At 40.8% G+C, this 27,349-nt stretch overlaps 2 protein-coding genes and 1 pseudogene across 2 annotated transcripts in view; 2 read left to right on the plus strand and 1 right to left on the minus strand.

The window, feature by feature from the left end:
• The window catches only part of LOC127486314 (splicing factor, arginine/serine-rich 19-like), a 70,705-nt gene that overhangs the window by 10,459 nt on the left and 32,897 nt on the right, over nucleotides 1-27,349 (plus strand). Inside the window, exon 3 of the mRNA XM_070063488.1 lies at nucleotides 3,689-4,289. Within this exon, the coding sequence (XP_069919589.1) occupies nucleotides 3,689-4,289 (601 nt within the window). The remainder of the gene's footprint in view (nucleotides 1-3,688; nucleotides 4,290-27,349) is intronic.
• Nucleotides 6,964-18,062, minus strand: LOC138846728 (zinc finger protein 677-like; annotated as a pseudogene).
• ORYCUNV1R1600 (vomeronasal 1 receptor oryCunV1R1600) lies at nucleotides 26,180-27,136 on the plus strand. The gene is given in 1 exon segment (NM_001167287.1): nucleotides 26,180-27,136. A coding segment is annotated over 1 exon segment (957 nt).

A 27,349-nucleotide genomic window follows, 5' to 3' on the forward strand; every position in this document is an offset into this window, starting at 1 on the left:
GTTTCCAAGGCTATGGAAGCCCCTTGAGTTCTCCGACTCTTATCTTGTTTAGACAAGGTCATAGTCAAAGTGAAGGTTCTCTCCTCCCTTCAGAGAAAGGTACCTCCTTCTTTGAAGACCTGTTCTTTCCACTGAGATCTCACTCACAGAGATCTTTTGCCAGAGTGTCTTGGCTTTCCATGCCTGAAATACTCTCATGGGCTTTTCAGCCAGATCTGAATGCCTTTAGGGCTGATTCTGAGGCCAGAGTGCTATTTAGGGCATCTGCCATTCTATGAGTCTGCTGAGTATCTCACTTCCCATGTTGGATCACTCTCCCCTTTATTTATTCTATCGGTTAGTGTTAGCAGGTACTAGACTTGCTTATGTGCTCCCTTTGACTCTTAGTCCTTTCATTATGATCAATTGCGAACTGAAATTGATCACTTGGACTAGTGAGATGGCATTGGTACATGCCACCTTGATGGGATTAAATTGGAGTCCCCTGGTATGTTTCTATGTTTCACTTTGTGTTTCTATGGGGGTGCAAACTGTTGAAATCTTTACTTAATGCATACTAAACTGATCCTCTGTAAAAAAAAAAAGAAAAGAAAAGAAAAGAAAAGAAAAGAAAAGAAAAGAAAAGAAACTATCAACTCCCAACTTGACTCTCACTGGGATTAAACATGACAATAGGTCTGATCTGATTTCATCATCATTAAAAAAAATCATCTATTATTTTTCACTTTATGTTTCTGTGTGGGAGCAAACTGTTGAAATCCTTACTTAATGTATACTAAGCTGATCTTCTGTATATTAAGATAATCGAAAATGAATCTTGATGTGAATGGAAGGGGAGAGGGAGTGGGAAAGGGGAGGGTTGTGGGTGGGAGGGACGGTATGGGGGGGAAGCCATAGTAATCCATTATTCGTACTTTGGAAACGTATATTCATTAAATAAAAGTTAAAAAAAAAATTTAGAACTAGTACTATAAAGTCTACAATATTGATTATTATTTCCCCTGGGATCATCTAAATAACTTTAGTATGCTAATGTGGTTAATTTTTCACTACAGTAATACGTATTTCTTACACAATTATAACTCAAATAAATCACCCTAAGAAGCAAAAAAAAAAAAAAAGTTAAGGAAAAAGAAACATATGATCATGTTGACTGATGAAGAGATTTGACAGATTCTAAAGGTGATAATGATAAATATAAATCAATAACGTATTAATGACATCAACTTGATAAAACAATGTTACTGAGGTGAAATGTTTCTTACCTATATAAAAATACTAGATTAATTCCCACTAATATCAGAAAGAACATGAGGTGGCCCATAACACATCAAATGTTAGATCACCTTCTTGGGGCATTAGAGAAGGCAATTAACCATAGTGAATAAAGGAATAAATCCAGCACAGTTCATAAGGATATGAAGGTATTTTAAAAGCTCAAAGTATTAATTAAACATAAAAAATGTAACAGAATAAGGGATTAACATTAAGCACACAAGTCTCTGTATCTATCCATCTATCCATCCATCAACCATCTATATATTCTTAACAAGCTACAACCTATTAAGGCAGACAGGAATAAGTCTAATAAGACAAGTGTAAGATTAACAAGTGTCCTGAATTAAAACAATAAAGCCAATCCCTATAACACATTTTTTTCCTGGAAGTAGAAATTTTATTGAATAAGCAAAATGTACATTCAGGAAAACCCTAAAAATGAGATTAATCCTACCAGATATGAAGTCATATTACAAAGACTCTAAAAAGCAAAATGCTGTGATACATCTTAAGTTGATTAAAGTTCCAACTCCCAACAAAAGCTCTGCCACACTCATTACCTCTGTAAGCTTCCTCCCCAGTATGAATCCTTTCAGGACTCCAAAAGGTGTGAACGCATGGAAAATTCCCTACCATATCCATTATATTTGTAAGGGTTCTCTTATGTTGAGGAAGGTTGGAAAGCTCAGAAAAGGTTTTGCCACACTCAGTATATTTGTAAGGTTTCTCTCCAGTATGAATTCTCTGACAACATCAAAGGTGTGGACTTCACAAAATCCTTACCATACACAGGAGACACCCATGGTTTCTCTACAGTGTGGATTCTCTGATGCCTTGTAAGTTTTGAGTCCCTGTTGAGGAACTTGCCACTCTCATTACATGTGTAACGTCTCTGCTCAGAATGAATTCTTTGATGATTAGCTATGACTGAGCATTGGTCAAAAGCCTTCCCACAGACATTATGTTTCCTGATGTGTAAATAATGAAAAGTGCAGAAAATTATTCCCATACTTGCTACAGATATTGGTTTTGAAACAAAGTTCAGTAATATATGGCTGAAAGCTTAATCCAGCCCATTTTCCAAATATTTCATTTACCTGATTTCCTGAATAACCCATTTTCTTGTTCCTTATTCCTTGTACATGTCATGTTAGCAATACTGAGATATACTTCTGTTTACAGACACACTTTGCTTTAAAGAGAATTCATTCTACCTTGTGCTACTTCACTGATCTCTTCTAATGGAGTTTTTTTTTTATGAGTTGCAGTCATTTCTTCATCATTTCAAAATTCATGTACCCACCAACTCTCAAACTCATAGGAGTGTCTTGCTGGACTTCCCTGAAATAAAATTCATCAATATCATGATATTCTTGAACTTGGTTTTAAGTAATATTCAGTAGTCTAAAATACTACATAATAATGTTTATATCAATCACTTCACTTTATCTCATCACCTAGGCATTATATCATCACACACCATCAGTATAACAGAATATTTTGAGAGATGCCACATTTCCTTAACTTTTAATATAGGAGATTAATTGTTCTATTTTCTTATTAGTTATCGTTGGTAATGTCTTACTCTTCCTAACATAAATTAAATTTTTGTTATAGGTATATATCTTTAAGAAAAATATAATATATATAGGGCTCAGTATTATCACTGGTTTTAGGCATCCTCTGAGTGTCCTGGGGCATTTTCTCTATGGGTAAGGGAAAGCCAGAGTAGCCTAACATGATTTGCTATGCTTCAATTCTGCTACAATACATTTAAAACAGAGGACAAACTAGAAGTTTAAAAATTCAAATGATTTCCACGATTACAGTTTTTAAAAAAAGGTAAGACGATTTCATTTCAGAGAATGGCATGAGCTGGTATATGTCACCAAAGGCTTACTTCAGAAGTCAATTATTTCCAGAAAAGCAGAAATTCAATCAACTATGATTTATCTCAATATGTATGAAAAAGAAGTATGAGTTGAAGGCTAAAACAACTAGAAATCAAAGAGTGAATGCTGAAACGGAACAAATATATGAGACTTTTGAAAGACACCACGCAGTGGCAGGCTCATCCTTATCTTGATCCACTTCAGCTTCCCAGGAAAAGGGGAAAAGGGAACCCGTAACTGACTGACACAGTCACTATCTTCCAACTGCCTAGCTGTTGCAGAAGAGTTACCTTCTGATGAAAACAATTATAAGACGCACAAGTCTTAGAGAAAGATACATTGCATTCTTAGTCTCCTCAGTATAAACAATTAATGCAATTTTAAATGAAAAAGAGTATAAGCCAACAAATCACATTACACCATGTCATACTGCCGACTTACTGATTTTTCCTGGGAGCTCCCTGTGCTCTGTTCTGCTGACCCTGATGGACCCCGCACTGCCCACTCTCGCTTCCCAGCGTTGCCGTCCCCCTCACTTTCTCCTGGTCCCTCTGTCCGCTCACCACACTGACCGAGATACGGGAGCCCAGAGAGGCGCACGTCTGGGGGTGGCGTGGGGAGGGTGCAGGGTCAGCTGCCAAGGGGCAGGGGCCGCCCACGGAAAGCAGAGGAGGGCAGAGGGCGCGGCCCGCAGAACCCCGGGGTGCACGCGGCGAGGCGCTGTCCAGCGCGTGCCCTGGGGCCTCGAGGGACCGGGCTGAGCAAGAACGGGGCCGCCACCTCACACGGCCATTGCCCGAGACCTTCAACGGCGCGGGGCGGACAGCGAGGCGGCACGCGAGGCCCACGCGGCGCGACCACCAAGACCGAGGTGGGAACCGGGCTCGCGGAGGCTGCGGCCGGAAGCGTTCCTGGACCCCTGCCCGGCGGCGAAGACGGACGGCAACTCCGGGACTTACCGCGGGCGCGGGCAAAGACGCCGTCTTCCCACGTCCGGGGCGACTTCCTCAGAGCCCACGGAGGAAAGAACGGAGGCCTGAGGGAGGCGGGGGAAGCGGCAAAGCCAAACCCAAGGCAGGTCGGTGCCACCTCAGCTCCTCACTCTCCACCTCAGGGTCGGTAAGAAACTGCGCGTGCGCACACGGAAGTGGGCGGGGCTTGGTGGAGCGGAGTCACTGGGCCTGTGCTTCAGTTGGTGTGGTCTCCAGAGTGTCCCTAAATTTCCCGCCTTTTGAAGTGGAAGAAGTCTGCCTCGAGTGTGGTGGAGAAGCATTGCTCCATACCTACTTTAAGTTAATGTTTAAATCGCTCGAGATATGTAGGGTAAAAACTTTAGAGTTCTTGGGTTATTAATTTTTTTAAAAGATTTTATTTATTTGACAGGTAGAGTTACAGACACTGAGAGGGAGAAACAGAGAGGTTCACTCTCCAAATGTCTACAATGGCTGGAGCTGCACCAATCCGAAGCTAGGAGCCAGGGGCTTCCTCCCAGTTTCCCACGTGGGTGCAGGGGCCCAAGGACCTGGGCCAACTTCTGTTGCTTTTCCAGGCCATAGCAGACTATTTTTATGCTACTTCCTCACCAAATTGAATGTATCCAGCTGTCCGCTACCTTTAAAACTGACCTCCGTGTTGTGTCTAATTGCTGGCAAGTTTTCCCAACTTGCTAGGGTCCTTGATTTCCATGTTTTAGACTCACTGGTATAGCTTATTTTCATTCTGGTCCAGTGCTTGAGCCCAGAAGCCTATGTGTCACTTAGTCCAACCTGTACATGCAGGGAGGGGAGTTTTTATGGTTCCCTGGAAAGGACCCAGTTGAGTAGACCTCACATGAGCTCAGTGAATTCACTGTGCAACTGCCACATGAGTGCTGTATTAAGGGTGCATGGATTCCTGGGGAAAAGATATGGCAGTGGAGCAACAGAAGTAGGTTTATGGGTGGTGATGAGCTCCAAAAATCATTGTGGAGTTTTCGGTGTTTCAGGATGTGTTTACCAGCACACATATTGAGATCAAGATTTTTTATGCAAGAGTTTATTTGCTAGAGATCTCGAGCACAGGTGACACAGAGGCAGTACAACAGAAACAATGTATTATTTAGTTTCAGAGAAGGAAACACACCTTGCAGGGACAATGGGAATTGGGGAGCCATCCAGGATGTGCATGCTCAACCTGTAGGATGGCAGCAAAGTACAGAAAGGAACTGTGAAACTGACCTTTCATTGAGGTCTAGTGTATTACTCAAGCATGTTTCCTAAGAGGGATTTCTTATTGGCAGATTTAAGGCAAACAATGGTGACAAAGGGTCAGGCTATGACTGATAATGGTCACTGTGGCCTTCTGTGTAATGTGATGTGAAAGGGTCAACCTTATGGAATGTGAATTATACATAAATAGTACAAAAAGGTAGTTTCATTAAGCTTAGAAAATTATCCCAATCTACAGACCTTGAAGATACACAGTCCATTATTCACTGCAAAAAGGCTGGCGATGAAGAGAACAATGATAATGCCAATAAAGGAAGGAATTTGAGAGCTATATTTTAGGTAAAATGAACTTACTGTTTTCTTAAAATTCCAGTATGAGACTATGAGGATGACAATGTCTCTTGCTTCCACATTTATATCTCAGTTTATCACCTTGTGACATTCAGTTCTTTCACTGAACTAGACTTAAAGGATCTAAATAAAATGGTAGCAACATACAATCATCAGGGGTAAAATGTAAATCCTATATACATACACTACTGTGGTTCTTTTTGATTGAAATATTTATCTCAGAATTGCTGCCTAAAATTTCCAAAAATAACTCTCCTTTTCATTTATCTTAGATATAAAATAGGCATTTCCTTTAAAAGAAGAGTGATCATCATTTATGCTTTTCCTACAACAAATTGTTCTCCTCACATGGATATTTCTCAGTGTATTGGTTTGCTCTTTCTGATTCAGGATCACTTAGAGTATCAATACTTTCTAGTATTCCAAAATGCTTATCTCTCATATCGACACTTCTGGAGGTGGCCTTTAACACATCAATCATGATGCATTTGCCCATAGTTTTATATTATCTTCTAGTCATCAATCTCATTCAAATGTACATCATATTATACCTTAAAATTCAGTGTCCCCCATTTACAGCGAACACTGGGTGTGTATGAACTGTACCTAATCAAATAGGTCCTTTCACCATAATCAACGCTTTCCACAAACTCTCATGGTAACATATGAATGGACTGTAATCAAGAAATAACAACGTATTTCAAACCTCAGTTTGAAAATAATAGTAATGCAGCCTTTTCAAGAATCTCAAATAACTGAGTAAAACATTTTAAAAAGTGAAAGTAATAGGATCTTTTGACAAGTTTCCTTGGCAGCAACTACAGATGATTTGATTGTTGCAATCTTTATAGAATTTAGTTCAAAACATCCTTGAGAACTATAGGCTATTTCCTCTAGCATGGATTCTCTGACGTGCAGCATGCTGTGAAAGGTTGGTATATTCTTGTTTATACTTATTACATTTGTAAGGATTCTTTACAGTAGTCATTAGTCATTGAGTCCTGAGGTCAGACTGTTGTCTAAAGACCTTACTGAAATACATAGATTTGTATATTTTCTATTCAAAATCAATTCTCATGACTGCAGATTATGAACACTTGAGGAAAGCTTACCACATTCATTTTCTTTGCAAGATTTTTCTCTCTAATGCATTACAAGGTTGAACTTTGGATAGAAGCCTTACCACACACAGTGATTTATCTGGTTTCCCTCAAGATATGCATTTTGACGTTTAGTTAAATCTGAGCTCTGGTTAAAGGCTTTGTCAGATACATAAATTTCATATGGTATCCATTCAGTATGATTTTGTGATGTTGAGCAAGGCTCAAATACATATTAAAGGTTTTGTTACACTCTTTACAATTGTAAGATTTCTCTCCACTGTGAATTCTCTGACAATTGTCAACACTTGCTTTTTGGGTAAAAGTATTGTTACATGTATTTGCTTTACAATGTTCCTGTTCAGAATGCATTTTATGATATCTAGTAAGATTTGCAAGCTGAGTAAAGGCTTTACCACACTCATTAGATTTGTAAGGCTTCTCTCCACTATGGATTCTCTTACATTGAGTCAGGCTTGACTACTCTTTGAAGGCTTTGCCACACTCATTGCATTTGTAGGGTTTCTTTCCTGTATGAACTATCTGATGAATGACCAGATTTGAATTTTGACTACAGATCTTGCTACACACATTACCTTTATATGGTTTCTCCCCAGTGTGTATTCTCTGGTGTCTACTGAGGTGTGAGATGCAGTTGAAGGATTTATCACATTCATTACATTTATATGGTCTCTGGCCAGAATGAGTTCTCTGTTGATTAGTGACATTTGACCTTCCTCTAAAAGTCTTCCCACATTCATTACATTTGTAAGGTTTCCCTTCAGTGTGGATTCTTTTTTTTGTTAAGTAAGGCTTGAGTGCTCGGCAAAGACTTTGCCACACTCATTACATTTATAAGGCTTTTCTCCAGTATGAATTTGCTAGTGACATAGAAGTTTTGAATTTTGACTACAGCCTTTGCCACAAATATTACATTTATAGGGTTTCTCCCTGGTGTGGATTCTGTGTTGTTTAGTAAGATTTGCAAACAGGGTAAAGGCCTTGCCACACTGATTATATTTATAAGGTTGCTACCCAGAATGAATTCTCTGATGAATAATGAGGTTTGAACTTCCTTTAAAAGCCTTCCCACAGTCATTACATCTATGAGATTTTCTGTAATGTGTGTTTTCTGATTATGTACCAGCAATGAAGAATGCATAAATATCTCCCTATAGTCATTAGAAATGCTGTTGATCTTAGGATGAATTATTTGAAGAGGAGAAGCACAGTAACAATGATTTTTGAAAAGTTTATCAACTTGATTACCTTCATAAATATTCTTTTTTGAAAAAAAGATTTATTTTATTTACTTGAAAGAGTTACAGAGAGAGGAAGAGACAGAGACAGAGGTCTTCCATCTGCTGGTTTACTCCCCAGATGGCCACAACAGCTGGAGCTGCACCAGGACCTTCTTCTGGTTCTCCCACGCAAATGCAGGGGCCGAAGGACTTGGGCCATCTTCTACTGCTATCCCAGGCCATAGCAGAGAACTTAATTGGAAGAGGAGCAGCTGGGACTAGAAATGGTGCCCATATGGGATGTGCACAGTGCTGGGCCCACATTCATGAATTTTCTCATCAGTTTTAAGTTTCTGACATTCAGCTGGATGTGGCTGAAGGCTCAATCCAATCCTACTTTCTAAACATTTCATGTACTTATTTCCTCCATAGGAAGTTTTATTTTTCAGCTTTTTAAAATTTTTTAAAGATTTATTTATTTATTTGAAAATAAGAGTTATACAGAAGGATGAGAGGCAGAGAGAGATAGAGAGAGAGGTTGAGAGAGAGAGAGAGACAGAGAGAGATCGTCCATTTGCTGGTTCACTCCACAATTGGCTGCAATGGCTGGAGCTGTGCCAATCCATAGCCAGGAGTCAGAAGCTTCTTCCAGGTCTCCCACGCGAGTGCAGGTGCCCAAGGACTCAAACCATCTTGTACTGCTTTCTCAGGCCATGGCTGGATTGCAATGGAGCAGCCGGGTGTCCAACCAGCACCCATATGGAATGCAGGCACTTCAGGCCAGGGCATTAACCTGCTGCACCACAGCACCAGCCCCTATTTTTTAGCTTTAATAGCTTCCTCATATATGACTTAACATCTGTATAATATTGGTAAGTACTTTTTCTTACAAACCTGCTCTGCTTTGGAGAGAAACCATCCGAGGATGTGTTATGCTATTGATCTCTTCTGTCAGTAAGATTTTTGCTATGAATCCCAGCCAAACCTTTGTCATTTTTATCATCATATGCCAATTGACCCTCAAACTCACGCATATCTTGCTGGACTTCTCTGAAATAAAAATCATCCAGGTCATGCCTTTTCAACATCAATGGTTGGAGCAATCTGCCTTGGTTAGCATCCTCTTTTGATGATAATCCCATGATCATATATCTAGATGAAGTTTCTGAAATATATATTAAAAACTTAAGTTTCTCATTAACTAGCTAGAAAGTATTTTATAGTGAAAAACATATTTCAGCAAAGCTAATTCTTATAATAACCAGTTATAAAACTTTTTAAGCATGTCTTCTTATGTTTATAGATACAAAAGGACTAGGATTCTTCAACAATGAAAGGGTGTTTCCATGCAATGCATATACTAATTAGGGAAATCTAGTTCCAACACTTTTCAATCAAACCACTAACAGTATAAAAATTAATGGAGGCTCTGGATCAAGAGGTATTGTTTTGCCACTACCAAAGAAACAAACCAATTAGCAATAGACATAAAGATGTCCAAGAGAAATAAAGATAGTCGATGGAATTCTAAACAATTTTTTCTTTCAGGATATATGAGTCAACTTCTTTTCCATATAGAATATTTACCAAAAGAAGTGGTAAATGTTTGAGAGCTAATGATTTTGAAATTTGGGGTTCAGATAAATTAAAAATGTTTTGAGGGCCAACAATTGGTGAAGGAGAGAAGTCAGAATTACAGTTTCATCCCTGCAACTAAGTAATAGTCAATAAATAAAGCAACTTCCTACCTATAGAATAGTCTTTTTTAAAAAGATTTTTTATTTATTTGAAAGTCAGAGCCACAGAGTGAGAGAAGGAGAGGCAGAGAGAGAGGTCCTCTGTCATCCGCTGGGTCACTCTCCAGTCGTTCACAATGGCCAGGGCTGTGCTGATCTGAAGCCAGGAGCCAGGAGCCTCCTCCCACATGGGTGTTAGGGCCCAAGGACTATGGACAATTCTCCCCTGCTATCCCAGGTCACAGCAGAGAGCCATATCAGAATTGAGCAGTCAGGACATGGACTGGTGTCCACATGGAATGGCGGCACTGCAGGTGGTGGCCTCACCTGCCATGTCACAGGGCCAGCCCCAGAATAGCCTTTAATTTAGCAATTCTGTAGTCACAAAGTACATGTAATACTAAATGTGTGCTTTGAAAATATCTCAAGAGGCTGGCACTGTGGCACAGTGGGTTAAAGCCCTGGCCTGAAGCGCCAGCATTCCATATGGGCGTTGGTTCTAGTCCCGGCAGCTTCTCTTCCAATCCGGCTCTCTGCTATGGCCTGGGAAAGCAGTGGAAGATGGCCCAAGCCCCTGGGTCCCTGCACACATGTGGGAGACCCAGAAGAAGCTCCTGGCTCCTGGCTTCGGATCGGTGCAGCTCTAGCTGTTGTGGCCATCTGCGGAGTGAACCAGCAGATGGAAGACCTCTCTCTCTGTCTCTACCTGTCTGTTGTAACTCTGTCTTTCAAATAAACAAAATAAAACTTTTTTAAAAAAAGAAAATATATTAAATACAGGTTCAATTGACATGATTATGAAATTACAAAGTGAAAGCAAGATAGTATACAATGTGGGCTAAAATCATTCTCATAAGAAATATAATAGAAAGTTTATAATCTTAGTTTAAAAAGTAAAAGGTGGTCAAGTGTTGTGGTGGAGCAGGTAAAGCCACCGCCTGCAATGCTGGCATCCCATATGCGTGCAGGTTTACCTTCTAGTTGCTCCATTGCCAATCCACCTCCCTGCTAATGGTCTGGGAAAGCAGTGGAGGATGGCCCAAGTTCTTGGACCTCTGTTACCTATGTGGGAGACTCCTAGCTCCTGGCTTTGGCCTGGCTGTGCCATGGTCATTGTGGACATCTGGGGAGTGAACCAGCTGACAGAAGGTCTCTCTCTCTCTCTCCCTCTCTCTCTCTAACTTTTCCAAGTAAATCTTAAAAGGAAGAGGTAAAATTTCATGCAATGTTTAGTCTAAGCCCTATAACCGCTTTCATCTAAACATTCTTGAGACAAATTATTACAATTTTTCAGACAAAATATTAGGCATATGGCATTTATGTATCTAACACTAATTCACATAGTATATAAATTTGAGTCAGAGTTTCAACCTGGGCCTTCAGGCTCAGGCTGCATTAAACATTCTTGAACATTAAACATTATGGTCCACTCAGGACTTGGCACAAAGGTCTCAGTACATCTTAAAGAAATGCTTCCAGAGAAGGACAGGAACTGAGTTGTGTTCCAAATAGTGTTACTGAGATACCCCTCCTGCATAATGAATGGCATCTGAGTCATCACTCCCTGACATATGGATTCAGATAGTGACCAGACCAAGGTGTTCTATGCAAGCTGATCCTTGGAAGAGTGTAGAATCTTTCCCTATGCAATATGGGAAATAGCGTGGGAAGTCCTGGGGAAACTTGGGTATCCAGGTGCTAAAAATATGCTAAGTAGTATTAGTGTGCTATACTGAGATCAATAAAAAATCCAAGATATAGAGGAACACTGGTAAAGCTTGTAAATTTATGGGACGAGGACTGCACTAAAATAAAATTACTTATTTTAGAAGAATAGGCTGTGCACCTGAAAGATTGAGATCTGCTTTTCACGTAGGACTGCGGATAAAGAAGACGATGTCTCTACTTACTGTCTTTATGGTCATGCTGAATAATCATTGTGGAGGTTCCAGCCCCATCTCCCATTACATACTCCTGACATGGTGCAAAAGCAAAACTAAAGAAATATCTGAGGAGCCTACAGAGGTAAAGCAACTTTGAGTTGGCTCCAGCCAGTGTCCTAGGGCTGCAAATGCAAAGGGAGAACAGCCAGTGTTTTCCCATCTCTTGAGAGTATCTCCCCAATACATGAGATGAGCATGAAACCCAGGCAGGTCCTGGTATCAGACATTCTGTTCCTTGTGAATTAAGAACTGAGGGCCAGATTCAGAACAGCACACATAGAGAGAGACTGATGGGGACAGTGGACACTTTGAAGTAGTTTTCCTGTCCCTCTCAATAATAAGGGATCAAAGGGATCCCAGGAGCCAGGTAACAGAGCTCTGTAGGTCATGTTACAGACTTTGCTTTTGCTCCTGATTTTCTTTTTCTTGAAACCTCTCTCATGTGGGGAGAGTTTCATGAAGCAGCACCTCCTTTCCCCACCTGAGTTCTTACCTGTGCCCACAGCTTTAATACATTCCTAACTACCTTTTTTTTTTGCTATTTTCAGCTCACTCTCCACAGTCCAAGGCTCTTTTCTTTGCTATACAATGGAAATATTATACTAATCAGAGGGAAATTTCTGCTTATATGTAAAAAGGAACATGATGCATTATGGCTTCTCTAAAATATAATTCCAACCCTTTATTCAACTAACAAGAGCTTGCTTAATATGGATCTAGAAAATAGTTTAAAATTTTGTTCATAATTTTGTTCATATCTTCTTTTGACTATTTAGGAGCATCTTAAATTAACAGATATCTAGCTCTCTTTCCAAGAATTACAGAGTTGGGGTCAGTACTGTGGTGCAGTAGGTTAATCCTCTGCCTACAGCGCTGGCATCCCATATGGCCCAGCTGCTCCTTTGCCAGTCCAGCTCTCTTCTGTGGCCTGGGAAAGCAGTGCTGAAGATGGCCCAAGTGCTTGGGCCCCTGCACCTGCAAAGAAGACTGGCAAGAAGCACCTGGCTCCTGGCTTCGGATTGGTGCAGCGCTGATTGTTACAGCCATTTGGGGAGTGAACCAATGGAAGGAAGACCTTTCTCTCTGTCTCTCCCTCTCATTGTCTCTAACTTTACCTCACAAGTAAATAATTATAATAAAAAAGAATTACTGAGTAAAAAACACAAGGGTAAAACCAACAAATCAGGCATTTTGAAATTTTGCTATCAAGTTTAATGATTTTGGAAGCATGATTAATCCAACATGAATTAGGCAGATCATCTGAACAAAGGGGAAGGTTAGAGCACAGATGCCACATTATGAAGCCTTTCTTTTCTGATTCAACACAGCTTCATTTTCTCCCTTAAAAATAGGGATCTGGGGGCCAGTGCTGTGGAGTAGCGAGTGAGGCCACTGCCTGCAGTGCTGGCATCCCATTTGGACACCAGTTCTAGTCTCAGCTGCTCTACTTCCCATCCAGCTCTCTGCTATAGCCTGGGAAGGCAGTAAAGGATGTCATATGTTCTTGGGCCCCTGCACCCATGTGGGAGACCCAGTCGTTGGGGCCATTTGGAGAATGAACCAGCAGATGGAAAAACTCTCTCTCTCTCTGCCTCTGTCTGCTTCTCTGTAACTCTGCCTTTCAAATAAATAAAATGATCTTTAAAAAAAGAGAGAATCACACAGGTAAGTGACATTAAAAATATCTTGCGAGTTTCCTAACTGAGAAAACTTGAAACAAATTCAAGTCTGACACATAAAGACTATATTAAATGTCATTATATATAAAAATGCATGCATGCACATGTTACTATTCTTTCTATTATTAACTCATTAATGTGATAGTACAGAATAGATATAAGGCTATGGAAAACATCCAAGATGAAAATAAATACAAAACTTACTTATGAAATGATGGCATGTCTTCTATACATACCATAAGTAGTAAATGTGTTGGTCTCTAACATATATGTTTGAGTGAATTGTTTTTGGCTAGTTTTTTGCTTATGTGAACTAATAACAAAATAGTATTTTTGGTACAATGAACACTTACAAATTACACTTCATTTTAATTAGGTCATTGTCAACATTATTATAGTAACCTAGTGTAGGACAACTGTAACATGAAAAAACAAGTTTAAGAAAACTTTAACTGCAGTCTTCACTAAATAAACACATGTAAATATCAGTTTAATCTTATACATTTAAATTTAGGTATTTAGTCATTAATGTAGGTAAATAGAGTTTATCTAATAATAAAGTAATGAGAATTCAAAAATACATTAATAAGGGGCCAGTGCTGTGGCATTGCGGGTAAAGTTGCCCTTGCAATGCCAGCATCCCATACTGGCACTGGTTGGAGTCCTGGCTGCTTCACTTCCAATCTAGCTCTCTGCTCATGTGCCTGGGAAAGCATCAGAAGATGATGGCCCATGTCCTTGGGTCACTGAACCGACATAGAGACCTGGAAGAGGCTCTTGGTTCCTGGCTTTGGATTGGTCCAAATGAATGGAAGATACCTCTCTCTCTATCTCTCTCTGCCTATCGAATTAAAAAAAAATCTTTAAAAATGGAAAATGTATTAATATTATACATTAAAATAATGAGATAGAAAACATATATGAAAGCAGTAGATTCTTGAAAAAAAGTTACTGAATAATTAAAATCATGAAAAATAGAAAATTAAAAGAATCTTTATTAAGCAAGAAAATTCCAGCAACGTCAGGACCAGGAGTAAACAATGGAAGCACTTCTGGGAAAGATAGGCTGACACCAGGATTGTGGACAGGGCTCCTGCCTTTGACCAGAGAAGAGAATGCCTGGGAAGGACCAGTAGAAGATGGAAAGGAGCAAACACAAATAGAGTGAAAGTCTTGGAACTATTTTTATCCACAGATGATATGACTGAAATCTAGGAAAAGATGTTTTAACTATAAGGACTCATAAAAGGAATCAACCCAGATGTTCATCAACTGATGATACAGAAAATGTGGTATATATAAATGATGGAATACTACTCAGTTATAGTAAAGAACAAAATCCTGTCTTTTGCAACAAAATGGATGCAACTGGAGATCATTATGATTAGTGAAATAAGCCAGACCCAAAGAGACAAATATCATATTTTCTCTTAGTTGTGGTAGCTAATATATTTTACAACAAAATCCCTAAACATTTGAGTGAAAATGACATATTATGATTTAATTATCATTTATAGCCCCTGGCCACAGTCCTGTGGAACAGTGGCCTTTCTACTTTTTACGTGTTGAAAACTATATTTAGTGGCGTATTAAACCTGTACTTATAAAGTAAATCAAAAGTATGTTATTGCAAAATTAAAAAAAAAAGAAGGAGGAAGGTGGAGGGAAGTATCCTTATGTTCTTAGAATTGTAGTTTAGAAAGATATGAAACCCATTCTCTTTATATTACTAAAATATTTTAAAAAGAATTCATGAGAATATATTAAAAATAACCTTTCTTCTCTAGTGACAGTAATTAGAAATCAACACACATTATGCAAGAAAATCTTTAATTCTACTAGCCAATGTAGCACGATATCTAACACATTTCTAGCTTTACTGAGGGACATAAAAATGTGACAAGCACAGATCTTATTTAGAATATGTGGCAACATAAAGACGTCGGTGGCAGAAAGTCAGAGCAATCCAAACTCAAAAGAAATGGAAGGCTTCAAAATAAAATTCAAAATTCTCTGCTATATCTAGGACAGCCAACATAATCTTTGAAGAAAAACAGAATGGAAGGGCTTGCTAACTTATGAGTGGAGCTTTGATCACAGACACAATACAGTTTCTTGGCACCTGAAACTTAAAAATGAATGAATAAAATAGCTACAAGCTATCCAAGTTAAATAAAGAATTAAACATAATTTTGAATATTAGAATTAAAGGGAATATATTTTGTAATCCTGCAAAGGTGAAGCATTCCAAAGCAAGATAAAAAGCAGAGAACACAAAGAAAGAGTTAGGTATTGATGCTTTGAGCTGGCCTCAGTTCTGTTCCTGGGAATCAACTGCTAAACTCTCAAAATTTCTGTAGTGAGTGAATGGAGTACCTCTGTTAGTCATGCTAGCCCTGATAATTTATGTCAATGGGATGAGACAGGTTGGAGGACTGGCCAGATCAGAATGACCCCCCACAAGATTGTAGGACTGGGTTTTTCAGTCTCATTAATACCAACATGACCTCTAGGGCACAAAAGTTAAATAGCATTGTCAATGATTTTACCATTGATGTCTGTGTACAAAGACTTCAATAAAAACTGAGGACACCAAACTTTGGGTGCTCTCTGGTTGGCAACACCGAGTGTGTCCTTAAGAGGGTTGGAACTGGGGCCAGTGCTGTGGTGTAGTGGGTAAAGACCCACCTGCAGTGCCAGCATCACATATGGGCATTGGTTCAGGTCCCAGCTGCTCCACATCCAATCCAGCTCACTGCTATGGCCTGGGAAGGTGGTAGAGGATGCATTCCAAGACTTGGGCCATCCTCCACTGCACTCCCAGGCCACAGCTGAGAGCTGGCCTGGAAGAGGATCAACCAGGACAGAATCTAGCACCCCGACAGGGACTAGAACCCCATGTGCCGGTGCTGCAGGCAGAGGATTAGCCTATTGAGCCTTGGCACTGGCCAATAACCCTTTAAAAAAAAAGAAAATTGGAAGCTTCCTAAGTGGAACCCTCTATACACTATCCCTGTGTTGTTTGTTTATTTGATTTTGACATATCTGTCTGCAATAATAACACCTTGATTATATTATCAAGTAGAGCATCTTTCTGAGTTCTCTCAGTCATTCTATTAAATCACTGGATTTGGGAGTAGCAGAAATCTTGACTTTGTAGTCAGCTGGTTGTGAGGGTGGCCTAAGGACTCCAGAACTTGTGGCTGGGGTCTAAACTATGGACAATGTTGTGGAGGGCTGTGCTCCTAACATGGGAAATTTGGCTCAAGTACAAGTTACTGCAAAAAACTATAAGCTGTAAGAATCAGGGTGTACATAAAAATTAACTGATAGGAAATAGAAGTCCCTAAAGACATGGCAAAAGAAAATGTAGAAAAACCTGAAAATCTATTTTAGACTTCTACAAAACAATGAAATTTATTCAGACTCACAAGTAGTTGGGAAATGGAAATATAAAGAGTTGAAATTTCTCTCCTATTTTTGAAACATGAAAGTTATATAAAACCAAATTTTGTTTAAATTTCACATGTTGATGGCCAAAAGGGTATCACTGTAGTTTTGTGGTAGGGCAACTTGCAAAACCTGTCAAATTATAAAATGTACCACTTTTGCTTCAAGTTGCTCAACCCAGAAGAATCCTCAGATATCTGCAGGAAGACAGCCTGCTTAGGGCAGCTATTGTGACCTTTTTATAACAGCAAAAAAGTACAAAGGACTTGTGTCTAAATTCAGGCCATGCTCTGATCACATATCCAGATTATTAGGCCATGTCTACTTTTTTCAAAAAGATTTTTATTTATTTCAAGGTCAAGTTAGAGAGAGAGAGAGAGAGAGAGAGAGAGAAAGACAGATCATCTTCCACCAGCTAGTTTGTCTCCCAAGTGGCTACAGCAGCGTGGGCTGGGCCAGGCTGATCCAGGAGCCAAGTTCTTCCCGGTCTCCTTCATGGATACAAGCACTTGGGCCATCCACCACTGCCTTCCCAGGTACATTATCAGGGAGCTGGAATGGAAGAGGACCAGCATCCTGCACTTACTCTTACCACAGAACTGAGGACAGTGAGTGATGATGGAGGATGTGACAGTGAAGCGGATGTTTTACTTCTCAGTCCCGAATCTGCGGAACTGTCTGGAGTATTAGCAGAACCAGAATTTGGCTTTAGCCTGAGTGACAAATATAAAGTTCTCTTCTTATATCTTGGTTGAATTATAAACATTTTTATCTAAAATACTTGCTGCATTAGAGTCCCTGGATAAACACCTAGGTCTTCAAAAGACAGATGGGCTGTAAACGATTTTGAGAACCTCTTTCTCTCAAAATTACTCAACAAAACACCCTGCATCACTGACATCTGTCTCTGAACTTTTCCATGCTTGTCCTAATCATTAATATATTGGGCCGGAGAAACATCCGTTCACTTGTTTAGATTCAAACACACTGCGGAATAAGGGAAAGCAGGCGCCTCCTTTTCAACGCTCCTTTCCAAAATGTTCTAGATGTTTCTCGCAGTTGGTCCAGCACACCAAGGTGCTCCTATTCTGAACGTTCGCCTACAGTGAGCTGACACCACAGGCACAGGGAAGCCCTTGGTCCAACCTCAGTGGCACCGCGAGACGCTGCCAGTCTCTGATCCATGCCCGAGTCTGAAGCCCTTCCCAGGATGATCCTCTTTGCAAGTTCAAGGCCACGGATCTCGGCGAGGCCGGATTTGAGGGAAATGGAGGTGCTGTGAGAAGGCCGGAGCAGCGGGCCATGCATCTGGTGGGACTTGTCACAGCGGGTTATCCAGGCCGAACACAGCCTCTCAGGAAAGAGACAATCACCAACCGAAAATGCGACTTCACCTGGGGAGCGGCCACTTCCCACTGCTCTGAAGGCGATGGCCAGAGGCGGGCACTGACGCTGGACTCACCTCAACCCAAAGCCAGCGTGGAGTCACCACAACACGGACCGTCTCCTGGTGGTGCTGGCCCTCACAAAGACAGCGAGGCAGCTGCAGTGATTTTAACGTCTGACGACTCCAGCATCTCTCGTGTGGAGAACTGGGGCTGCAAGGATAATAAGGAAAACTCGAATCCCACTCACTCCAGCACCAGAGTCGCTCAGCTTGATTCACTTCTGGTCCAGCAGGTACTCTGGGTGGCACTGCATTATTGAAGACTCAGTAGTTTGCTCTCGGTGTCCATGAATCACCTACTTCATCCATTAACCATAGAGACCTATTGTACAGGAGAATTTGCTGGCACCAGCATAACAGCACCGAATATGTTATTACTTGAAGGACTAATCTTTTGTCCACCAGCTATCCGATCAGCTTCCATCATCATCTTAATTTGTAAGACTTTTGCCTTTGGGGCTTTAAGATGAGAGTTCTTCTTACTGTATTTGCTTTCTAGCTTTTAATTTGAGTTTAAGTTAACTGTTTCTCATGATGATGAAGTTCTCGACAATTACATGGTGTCTCATGGCTTTCAGCTTCCTCACCTTTCTACGTGTCTGCACAATGTTTCAGTTGGAAACAGACAGAGTCTTACTGAACTCAGCACCAACAATTACTGTCCCTGCCACCCTTACCCTTAGGCTTTCTCCCTAGGAAGATGATCTGTATGTATGGCTAGCCCTTGGTGCCTCCACCTTTCTTTCTCCATCTATTTGTTCCCCATGGCCTGGGTTTCCCACATAATGTAGAACAAAAATTGGCATCTAAACAAGAGCAGCTTTGGCTGTTTTCTGATAGAGGAGATTTCTGCTTCCTGAATAGATGTTGAAACATACCATAGTGTCAGAGCACTCAGTGTGTTCCCTCATGAGTTTTTGTCAGTTGGGACATTGCTGGAGTAGGTAAAGCTTTTCTCACTTGTGGCTTTCCCCCCTAACTCTGTTGTTGGAGAAAGGTCTTATATCATTTTATTAATTCCATCCATGGATCAGTTCCCTGATGATATATAAGTTGGCCACCTGCCCCATTCCCACAGAAAGTAAAAGTCTGTGAATGGTCCAGGGAGGCAGGTATGGTGGGAACCATCTGTCAGTTTGTCATTGAGCCAGCGTTTGTTTTCTCTGGTGGAAGAGCTCTTAAGGATTCTGCCTCTCCGATTCAGCTTTCATTTCCTGTCACACCACCTACCAAGCATCACACACCTAATGATAATGCATCTTTTTCACTATTTCTTGGCTAGCATCCTTTTTAACACCTAATTCCAGGAATGAGTTGTTTATTCTACTTTTCATGTGTGGAATTGAAGGATCACAAGAGGAGAGAAGGAGAGGAGAAAAGAGAAAACATTTGTAGAGTGTTTGAAAATGGAGAAAGTAAGAGAAAAGACAAAGCAGATAAGACGTACTGGGAAGTAGAGGAATGACAGGTTGTTCCTCCATGTGGGCGCAGGGGTCCAAGGACTTGGGCCATCTTCCACTGCTTTCCCGGGCCATTTGCAGTCAGAAGAGACACAGATGGGACACAAACTGACACCCACATGGATGCTGAAACTGCAGGCAGAAGTTTAGTCTACTCTACTACAGTGCCAGCCCCAGATTTTTCTTTAACAATAGTAATTAATGATAAGGAAAATGTACAATGTCATCTAATATGTTTTAAGTCCTCGAATTCTGCCCTCCAGCACAGTGACTGTGTCTAACAGTGCCATATCCTTCCTGAAGTAATTAAGAAGAGGGTTAAGCATCCTTTTCAGAAGCAGCATGATAATAAGAATACATTAAGAGATGGAAGGAATTTTTTCAGGGGATGGGTGATTATGGCATTGATGGTGAGAGTGATTATGAGATATATATATATATATATATATGTATGTATTCCATCAGGTTGTATACACTATATATATATATACACACATATACTTTCTGTATATACACTAATTTCTCTCTCACTTTTTAAAGATTTATTTACTTGAAAGGCAGAGTTACAGAAAAGCTGAGGCAGAGAGTGATGTCTTCCATTAACTGGTCCATTCCCCAAATGGCCTTAATGGCCAGAGCTGAACCAATCCAAGCCAGGAGCCAGGAGCTTCTTCTGGGTCTCCCATGTAGGTTCAGGGACCCAAGGATTTGGGCCATCTCTTACTGATTTCCCAGGCTTTAGCAGAGAGCTGGAACAGAAGTGGAGCAGCCAGGATAAAACCAGTACACATATGGGATACCAGTGTTAGGCAGCAGCTTTTACATGCTACACCACAGAGCCAGCCCCATATATCAATTTATAATGTGCCAATTAAAATGTTTAAAAGAATAAAATTTTGGGGCCAGCACTGTGGAGTAGTAGGCTAACCCCTGCTTGCAGCCTGCCATCCCAGGTGTGTGCTGCTCCACGTTAGGGAACCGTTCTCGGAGAAAGTAACTGTAGTGCAGTTTGAAAGAAAGTAACCGCACAGTAGAAAAGTAGCCATGCTATCTCATAAGATATGAAAAGGGATGGCCTAACCACAAACTGTCGTTGCCATGACTATGGGAACCTGGATGATCAATGTGTGGGCAGGGATAGACTCTAGAAACTGTATATAAGGGGACCCTCAGATGCTGTAAACCAGAGGTTGCTCAGCCTCTCTCCCCGGTCCGTAGTGCCTAGTGCCCGCGGGGAGAAGCTCCTGGTCTGTAGCACCTTGTGCCCTCAGGAGTAGGCTTGAGTGATCTCTCCTCCTAGTCGCCTAGAGTACCAATAAAGTGTGTTTAGCTTGACCTTCCTCAGTCTCATCGACTCTTCCTTCATGGCAACCTGGCCAGTTCCCGGAGGGAGAGATCCTGACAGCTGACGCCTGAACAGGGACCTGAAGTTGGACAGTGAGGAGACGAGCCCTTGAGGAATCATCAAAAGGATGAGTAATGGTGGTTGAAAGAGACCACGATAGTTGGGACGTCCCAATCAAAGAATATAGGCAGGCACTAGTGAGTATAGAGAAGGTGAAGGTCCTTCCAGGCCAGGCACCAAGAGGTAAGAAAGTGAAGTGCTACTCACCAGGAAATGTAACATGGGCTTGTAAGCTGGCACCAGCTTGTACAGGAGGGGACCTCCAAGATCTGTGGACCTTGGAAGAGGTAGAAAACCTCTTGGAGGAATTTCTACAAAGAGGAGAAGGCGGCACAACAGAGAAAGATAATATTAGACACCCTTAAGGTGTTAATTTGTTGTGGCAAGGGATTAAATCCAAAAAATACAGCAGACACCTATAAGCTCTATGATGCCATAACAGAATGTAGGCAAAAACCTCAGGTTGTTCCCAGGGAGTTAAGCAAGGAAGAAAAAGCAAAAGAACAGTCAGCTTACCCGATAATGTTAAGAGGTGGTAGATGAGAATATGAGCCTGTGGGACCTGGACTAATAGCCACTTGGCTTAAATAATTTCAGGAACACAGTCTCACGCACCCAGCTACCATCACTTATTTTGTGGTAATTTCAGTAAACTTCACATCAGTAGACACCAATATGCTACTGAATGTAACTCCTGGCTTTGCAGCAGAGAAACAGCTAGTCATAGACAAGATAAAAGAGAAGGTGATAGCATGGGATGAAATGCATCCCCTTCCCCCAGATGACATGGCTGGACTAGTGCCACTAACAGCAGATCAGATTAGGAGAATTGGATTATCACCAGAAGAAGCAGCTGGCCCTAGATTTGTTGATGCCAGACCCTCTACAGAACATGAGTCCTTGAGGCACTTCAAGAATGCCAGAGAACTATCAGTGGGGCCCCTAAAGCAGTCAGCATCAGACAAGGGCCCAAAGAACCCTACCCTGAACTTATTAATCGATTATTTACTCAGATTGACATGGAAACATCTAGAGAGGATTTGAGAACATAATTAAAGGACACCATGAGCATTCAAAATGCTAAAGAAGAATGTAAAAAGTTGCTTAGAAATTTAAGACCAGGAGATTCGTTAGAGGAAAAAATGTATACCTGTAGAGAATTTGGATCCACCTCCTATAAGATGGCCATGCTGGCTACTTATCTGACAATGGATTAGTATCCAGACTGTATCAGTCACTTTAAAAAATCAACACAAAAACAACAACAAATCCAGTTAAGAAATGTGTAATGGACCTCAATAGAGAGTTCTCAAAAGAAGAAATTACAAAAGGCCAACAAATATAAGGAAAAAATACTCAACATCCCTAGCCATCAGGGAAATGTAAATCACACCTACAATGAGGTATCTCCTCCCCCCCTTCAGAATGGTTGAAATCCAAACACAGGGAGTAACAAATGCTAGCGAGGATGTGGAGAAAGGGGAACACTTATGCACTGTTGGCAGGAGTGTAATTAATGCAGTCACTGTGTAAAACAGTACAGTACAGAGCTTTCTTAGAAAGCTAGAAGTAGACTTGCCATGTGATCCAGCTATCCCACTTCTGAGCATAGACATGACTCATTGTATCAGAGACAGTTGCACTACCATGTTTATAGCAACACTGTTCACAACAGCCAAAATATGTAATCGTGCAAGGTGTCCATGGTAACATAAATGGGTAAGGAAGAAAATGTGGTATATATATACAATGGAATATTATTCAGCTATAAAAAAGAATGAAATTCTACCATTTGCAGCAAAATGCATGCAACTGCAGAACAGTATGCTGAGTAAATAAGGCAGACAGAGAATCATAGATACCACCTGGTATCCCTTATATGTGGGAGATACAATTAAGGAAGAATAAAAAGAAATATCACAATAAATGAATTATCATCATGTCAAAAGTGGGGCACAAAAAGTCTAAAGTTATGAAAAATGGATCTGGGACCCCAAGCACCTTGTCCATCACTGAGCACAAGGTCACATATCTAAAGTCCCGCTCGAGAACTGGCAGCTATTAGATAATGGCATAGGAAAAAGAAATTGGGTATAATTCTTCTAAAAACAAATGCATAAATTAGATCTTATATGTTAACTTTCTCATTAATTATACAATCAACCAAGACTGCTAACAATTAAGCATTAAGAAAACATGAAGGTAGAAAACCACTATATAGATTCCAATAAGTTGAATTTGGAGGTAACTTGGCTGATGTGGTAGTTAAGGGAAACATGAAACATGCCTGCTACATCATAGCTTCTCTGATGGGTGCTCATATACTTGTGAATGCCTATGGATGCCATTCTCTTTAGCTTCCTGTATTCACTGGAGATTAGAAAGAAAGGAAAATACTGGTAAAGCATTTTTACAATAAAACCCCCATGTTCTCCATGATTCTAAACAGACTGTCTTGAGTGTCAGAGAAACCCAGTGGCTTTTCATGTAAGCTATGCTCATCACCTTCTCCACTGCACCTGTGTCTCTGAAAACCTTTCTCAGGAGCATTCTTCCCACTGCTCTGCTCATTACATGAATGATGCTGTGCTTAGGGGTCTGAAGTTTGGGGAAGAACTTATCCTGGAGTAGAAAGAAATCTTCATGAATCCAGGGAGACAGGAGCTTTCCTGTCAGCCCCTCCCATGTCAGACTCAGGATCTCCTGCTCCCTCCAGGTCAGACCATCCACACTAGGGAGCTGGGAAAAGGAAGAGCCACTTTCAAAGAGTTTCAGAGCTTCTTTGGTAATTGTAACTACAGCTTTTAATTGTATTTGATAATTATCAAGAGGAAAAATTTTTCATAAATATCCTTAATATCCAACTTCACTTTCACTGCAGCTGCAAGTGAAAAGATAATTGAATTCTGCAGGGAGGTGAGGTCACACAGTCACAAATACATTTCTAGTGCTCCAGCTGCCTCCATCCCATTCCTTAGAGCTGTGGTGATCTTCGTGCCAACGCTTGTCCTGGAGGCTGAAAGAAACTGGGGATTTTCTATATCATTGTTAAAGAGAGAAGCTTTAAGCAAGGAAGTATCTGTGGAGTCTGGGAGAGTGATCAGGTGAGAAAGGAGATTCTCCTGTGTTGCTCCTGGTCCTGTAACCCAGTCTCACAGGAAAGAATCTGAGATGTGTGCTGAGGAAGGACAGGAAGACAGGGTCCTACACTCTACTCCAATGCTGGGGCTCCTAATGTAATTCAGTGTCATCCACAAAAACATCGATTCCTGGTTTTAAAGAAATAACCGTTAAATATGGAGTTGATGTATTTAAGGACTATGGTTTCTTTAAATCTGCTATTCATTCTACTGGACAGAAGTCATTGACTGCACTTTCAGAATTATCAGAGATTCACATCTATCTGTCACATGCTTATGATAAAGACTTGGAAATCCTTATAGGAATCTCCTGCTCCTGGAAGAAATCATGGATTCCAGGGGCGGTGGCTGGAATAGCAAGGTTTTCTCTGATTCTGTTGTCTGAATCCTCACTGGAGTCAGTGACTGTTTCCTGCTGAAAACATCCTTGGTACTGTGGAGATGGTAAGATATTTCCCATCTTTACATAAGGGAAGACTTAAGCCACATGAGGCATGTCCTGTAGAAAAGGATGTCACCTGGCAGCTGCCACGAATGAGTGTGTCTTGCAGCATTTGTTCTGAATTGGAAAAATTTTCATGTCAATCACAAGCTCCACAGTTTCAAGTGACCAACTACACAGGATTGGACATCCTAGGTATTCCATGTGGTTTACATGCTCTTGTACTCAGTAAACTTTAGATATCTTCATGATAGAAAACTTAATCATAATGAACTATTAGTTACAAATAAAGCATATGATATTAGAGTGGTAATATTTAGTTTCCATCAAACATGACTTTATCATGGATGGTGTCTCTCTCCTGCCCCTTGGTGTACAATGGAATATGTGACCAGAACTTAGGTATCAGTTTCTAGTACTAAAATTCGTAACTGTTCACATTTCCTTCCCAATTTGGAACCAATTTGATTTAATAAAATATATTTCTTCAAGGAGATAGATATCAGAAAAATATTATAATAGTTGATTTCTTCCTTCTAAAGACCTAAATCCAGGGCTGGTGCTGAGGGGCATAGGTTAATTCTTCCACTTGCAGTGCTGGCATCTCATATGGGCACCAGTTTCTAGTCCTGGTTGCTCCTCTTCCAGTCCAGCTCTCTGCTGTGGCCTGGGAGGGCAGTAGAGGAAGTCCCAAGTGCTTGGGTCCCTGCACCCGCATGGGAGACCAGGAAGAGGCACCTGGCTCCTGGCTTCAGATCGGCATAGCTCCGGCCAGGGAAGCCATTTGTGGGGTGAACCATCTTATAGAAGACCTTTCTCTCTGTCTCTCTCTTTCTCACTGTCTGTTACTCTACCTGTCAAATAAATAAATAAAAATTATTAAAAAAATACCCAAATCCTTAATCAGTACTTACATTGGCTTAGGCTGTAAATTTTTATGTGTAGAGTTGAATTTTCATAAAAATTGATGAAACAAATGACCATTAGTTGGCAATAAATTGCCATAGTAATAAAATCAGTGCAAATATGTTGACATCAGCACATTACACATTAAAATATTAAAATTTAGACATCTTGCTGGCCTCTAACTGATTAAGTGATAAATTTATTTCAAATAATGGTTACTGCTGCCTTTTGAGGAGTTATGAATACAGAATTACTCAAACTCACCACATACTTGTGAGTCATATTTTGTAAGTGGCCTTAATGGTTACATATTCAACTCTTTAGAAACATGGCATAAAGAGACATATTAAGCAGTTATCTCTAAGTACGAATTGAGGAAATGAAGAATATTGTGAATAGAGACTGTTGAGTTTGGTTGACATTAATACATGTAGCTCTTCCTTCATTTCCCATACAGAAATCTCAGGATCAGAGACATAATCAGGCATCTGGGGCTCATGGGATGGAAACCAAAGACGTGATGATGGGGATGGTCTACTTATTACAAACTATTACAGGAATCCTGGGAAATTCCTCTCTTCTATCCCATTATCTCTTTCTCTACTTCATAGGATGCAAGTTTAGGTCCACAGATTTGATCATCAAACACCTGACTGTAGCCAACTGCTTAGTCATTCTCTCCAAAGGAGTCCCTCAAACCATGGCAGCTTTTGGGAAGAAGTATTTCCTCAGTGATATTGGGTGCAAGCTTGTGTTCTATGTGCACAGAGTGAGCAGGGATGTGTCCATTTGCAGCACCTGCCTCTTGAGTCTCTTCCAGGCTGTCACTATCAGTCCCAGGAACACAGGGTGGGCTGAGCTCAAAGCAAAGTTTCAAAAGTATATTGGCTCTTCCATTACACTCTTCTGGATGGTGAACCTGATACTAAATGTCACAATACCTGTGCATTTGACTGGGAACAGGAGGAACAAAAATACTACAAAGAAAGCTGATTATGGCTACTGCTATTTAGCCAGTAGTGACAGATTCACAGTACATAGAGCACTGCCTGCAGCACTGGTGCTATTCCGAGATGTTTTCGTTGTGGCACTCTTTCTGTGGTCCAGCAGCTCCACGGTTTTCACCCTGTACAGGCACAAGCAGCAGGTCCAATACATCCATGGGACCAATGTCTCCTCCAAGTCATTGCCGGAGTCCAGAGCCACCCACAGCATCCTCATCCTGGTGAGCGCCTTTGTGTCCTTATACACTCTCTCCTCTATCTTTCACATTTGTTTGGATGTTTTAAGAAATCCCAGTTTGTGGCTGGTGCACACCTCTGCACTAATCACCGGCAGTTTCCCAGCTGTGAGCCCCTACATTCTCATGAGCCATGACTCCAGAGTACCCAGGCTCGGCTGTGCCTGCACCAGGAATACACAATTCCCTACTTATAGCAACAGAGTGCAAAGGGTGTGACTATACACAATGGTTTGTTCTCAGTATGATTTTCATTTCATTAATTCACCAATTAATTTACTTTAACAAGAGAGGAGGGGAGACAGATATAGAGCTCAACATCCCATGATTCACACCCAAATGCCTGTAATAACTGGTCTCAGGCACACACCTGGGAGCAAGGAACTCTACTGAAGTCTATTACAGTTACAGAGGCATTGTCCTTGCCTTGCA

Source organism: Oryctolagus cuniculus, chromosome 18, assembly GCF_964237555.1.
Source record: "Oryctolagus cuniculus chromosome 18, mOryCun1.1, whole genome shotgun sequence".
Lineage (NCBI taxonomy): Eukaryota > Metazoa > Chordata > Mammalia > Lagomorpha > Leporidae > Oryctolagus > Oryctolagus cuniculus.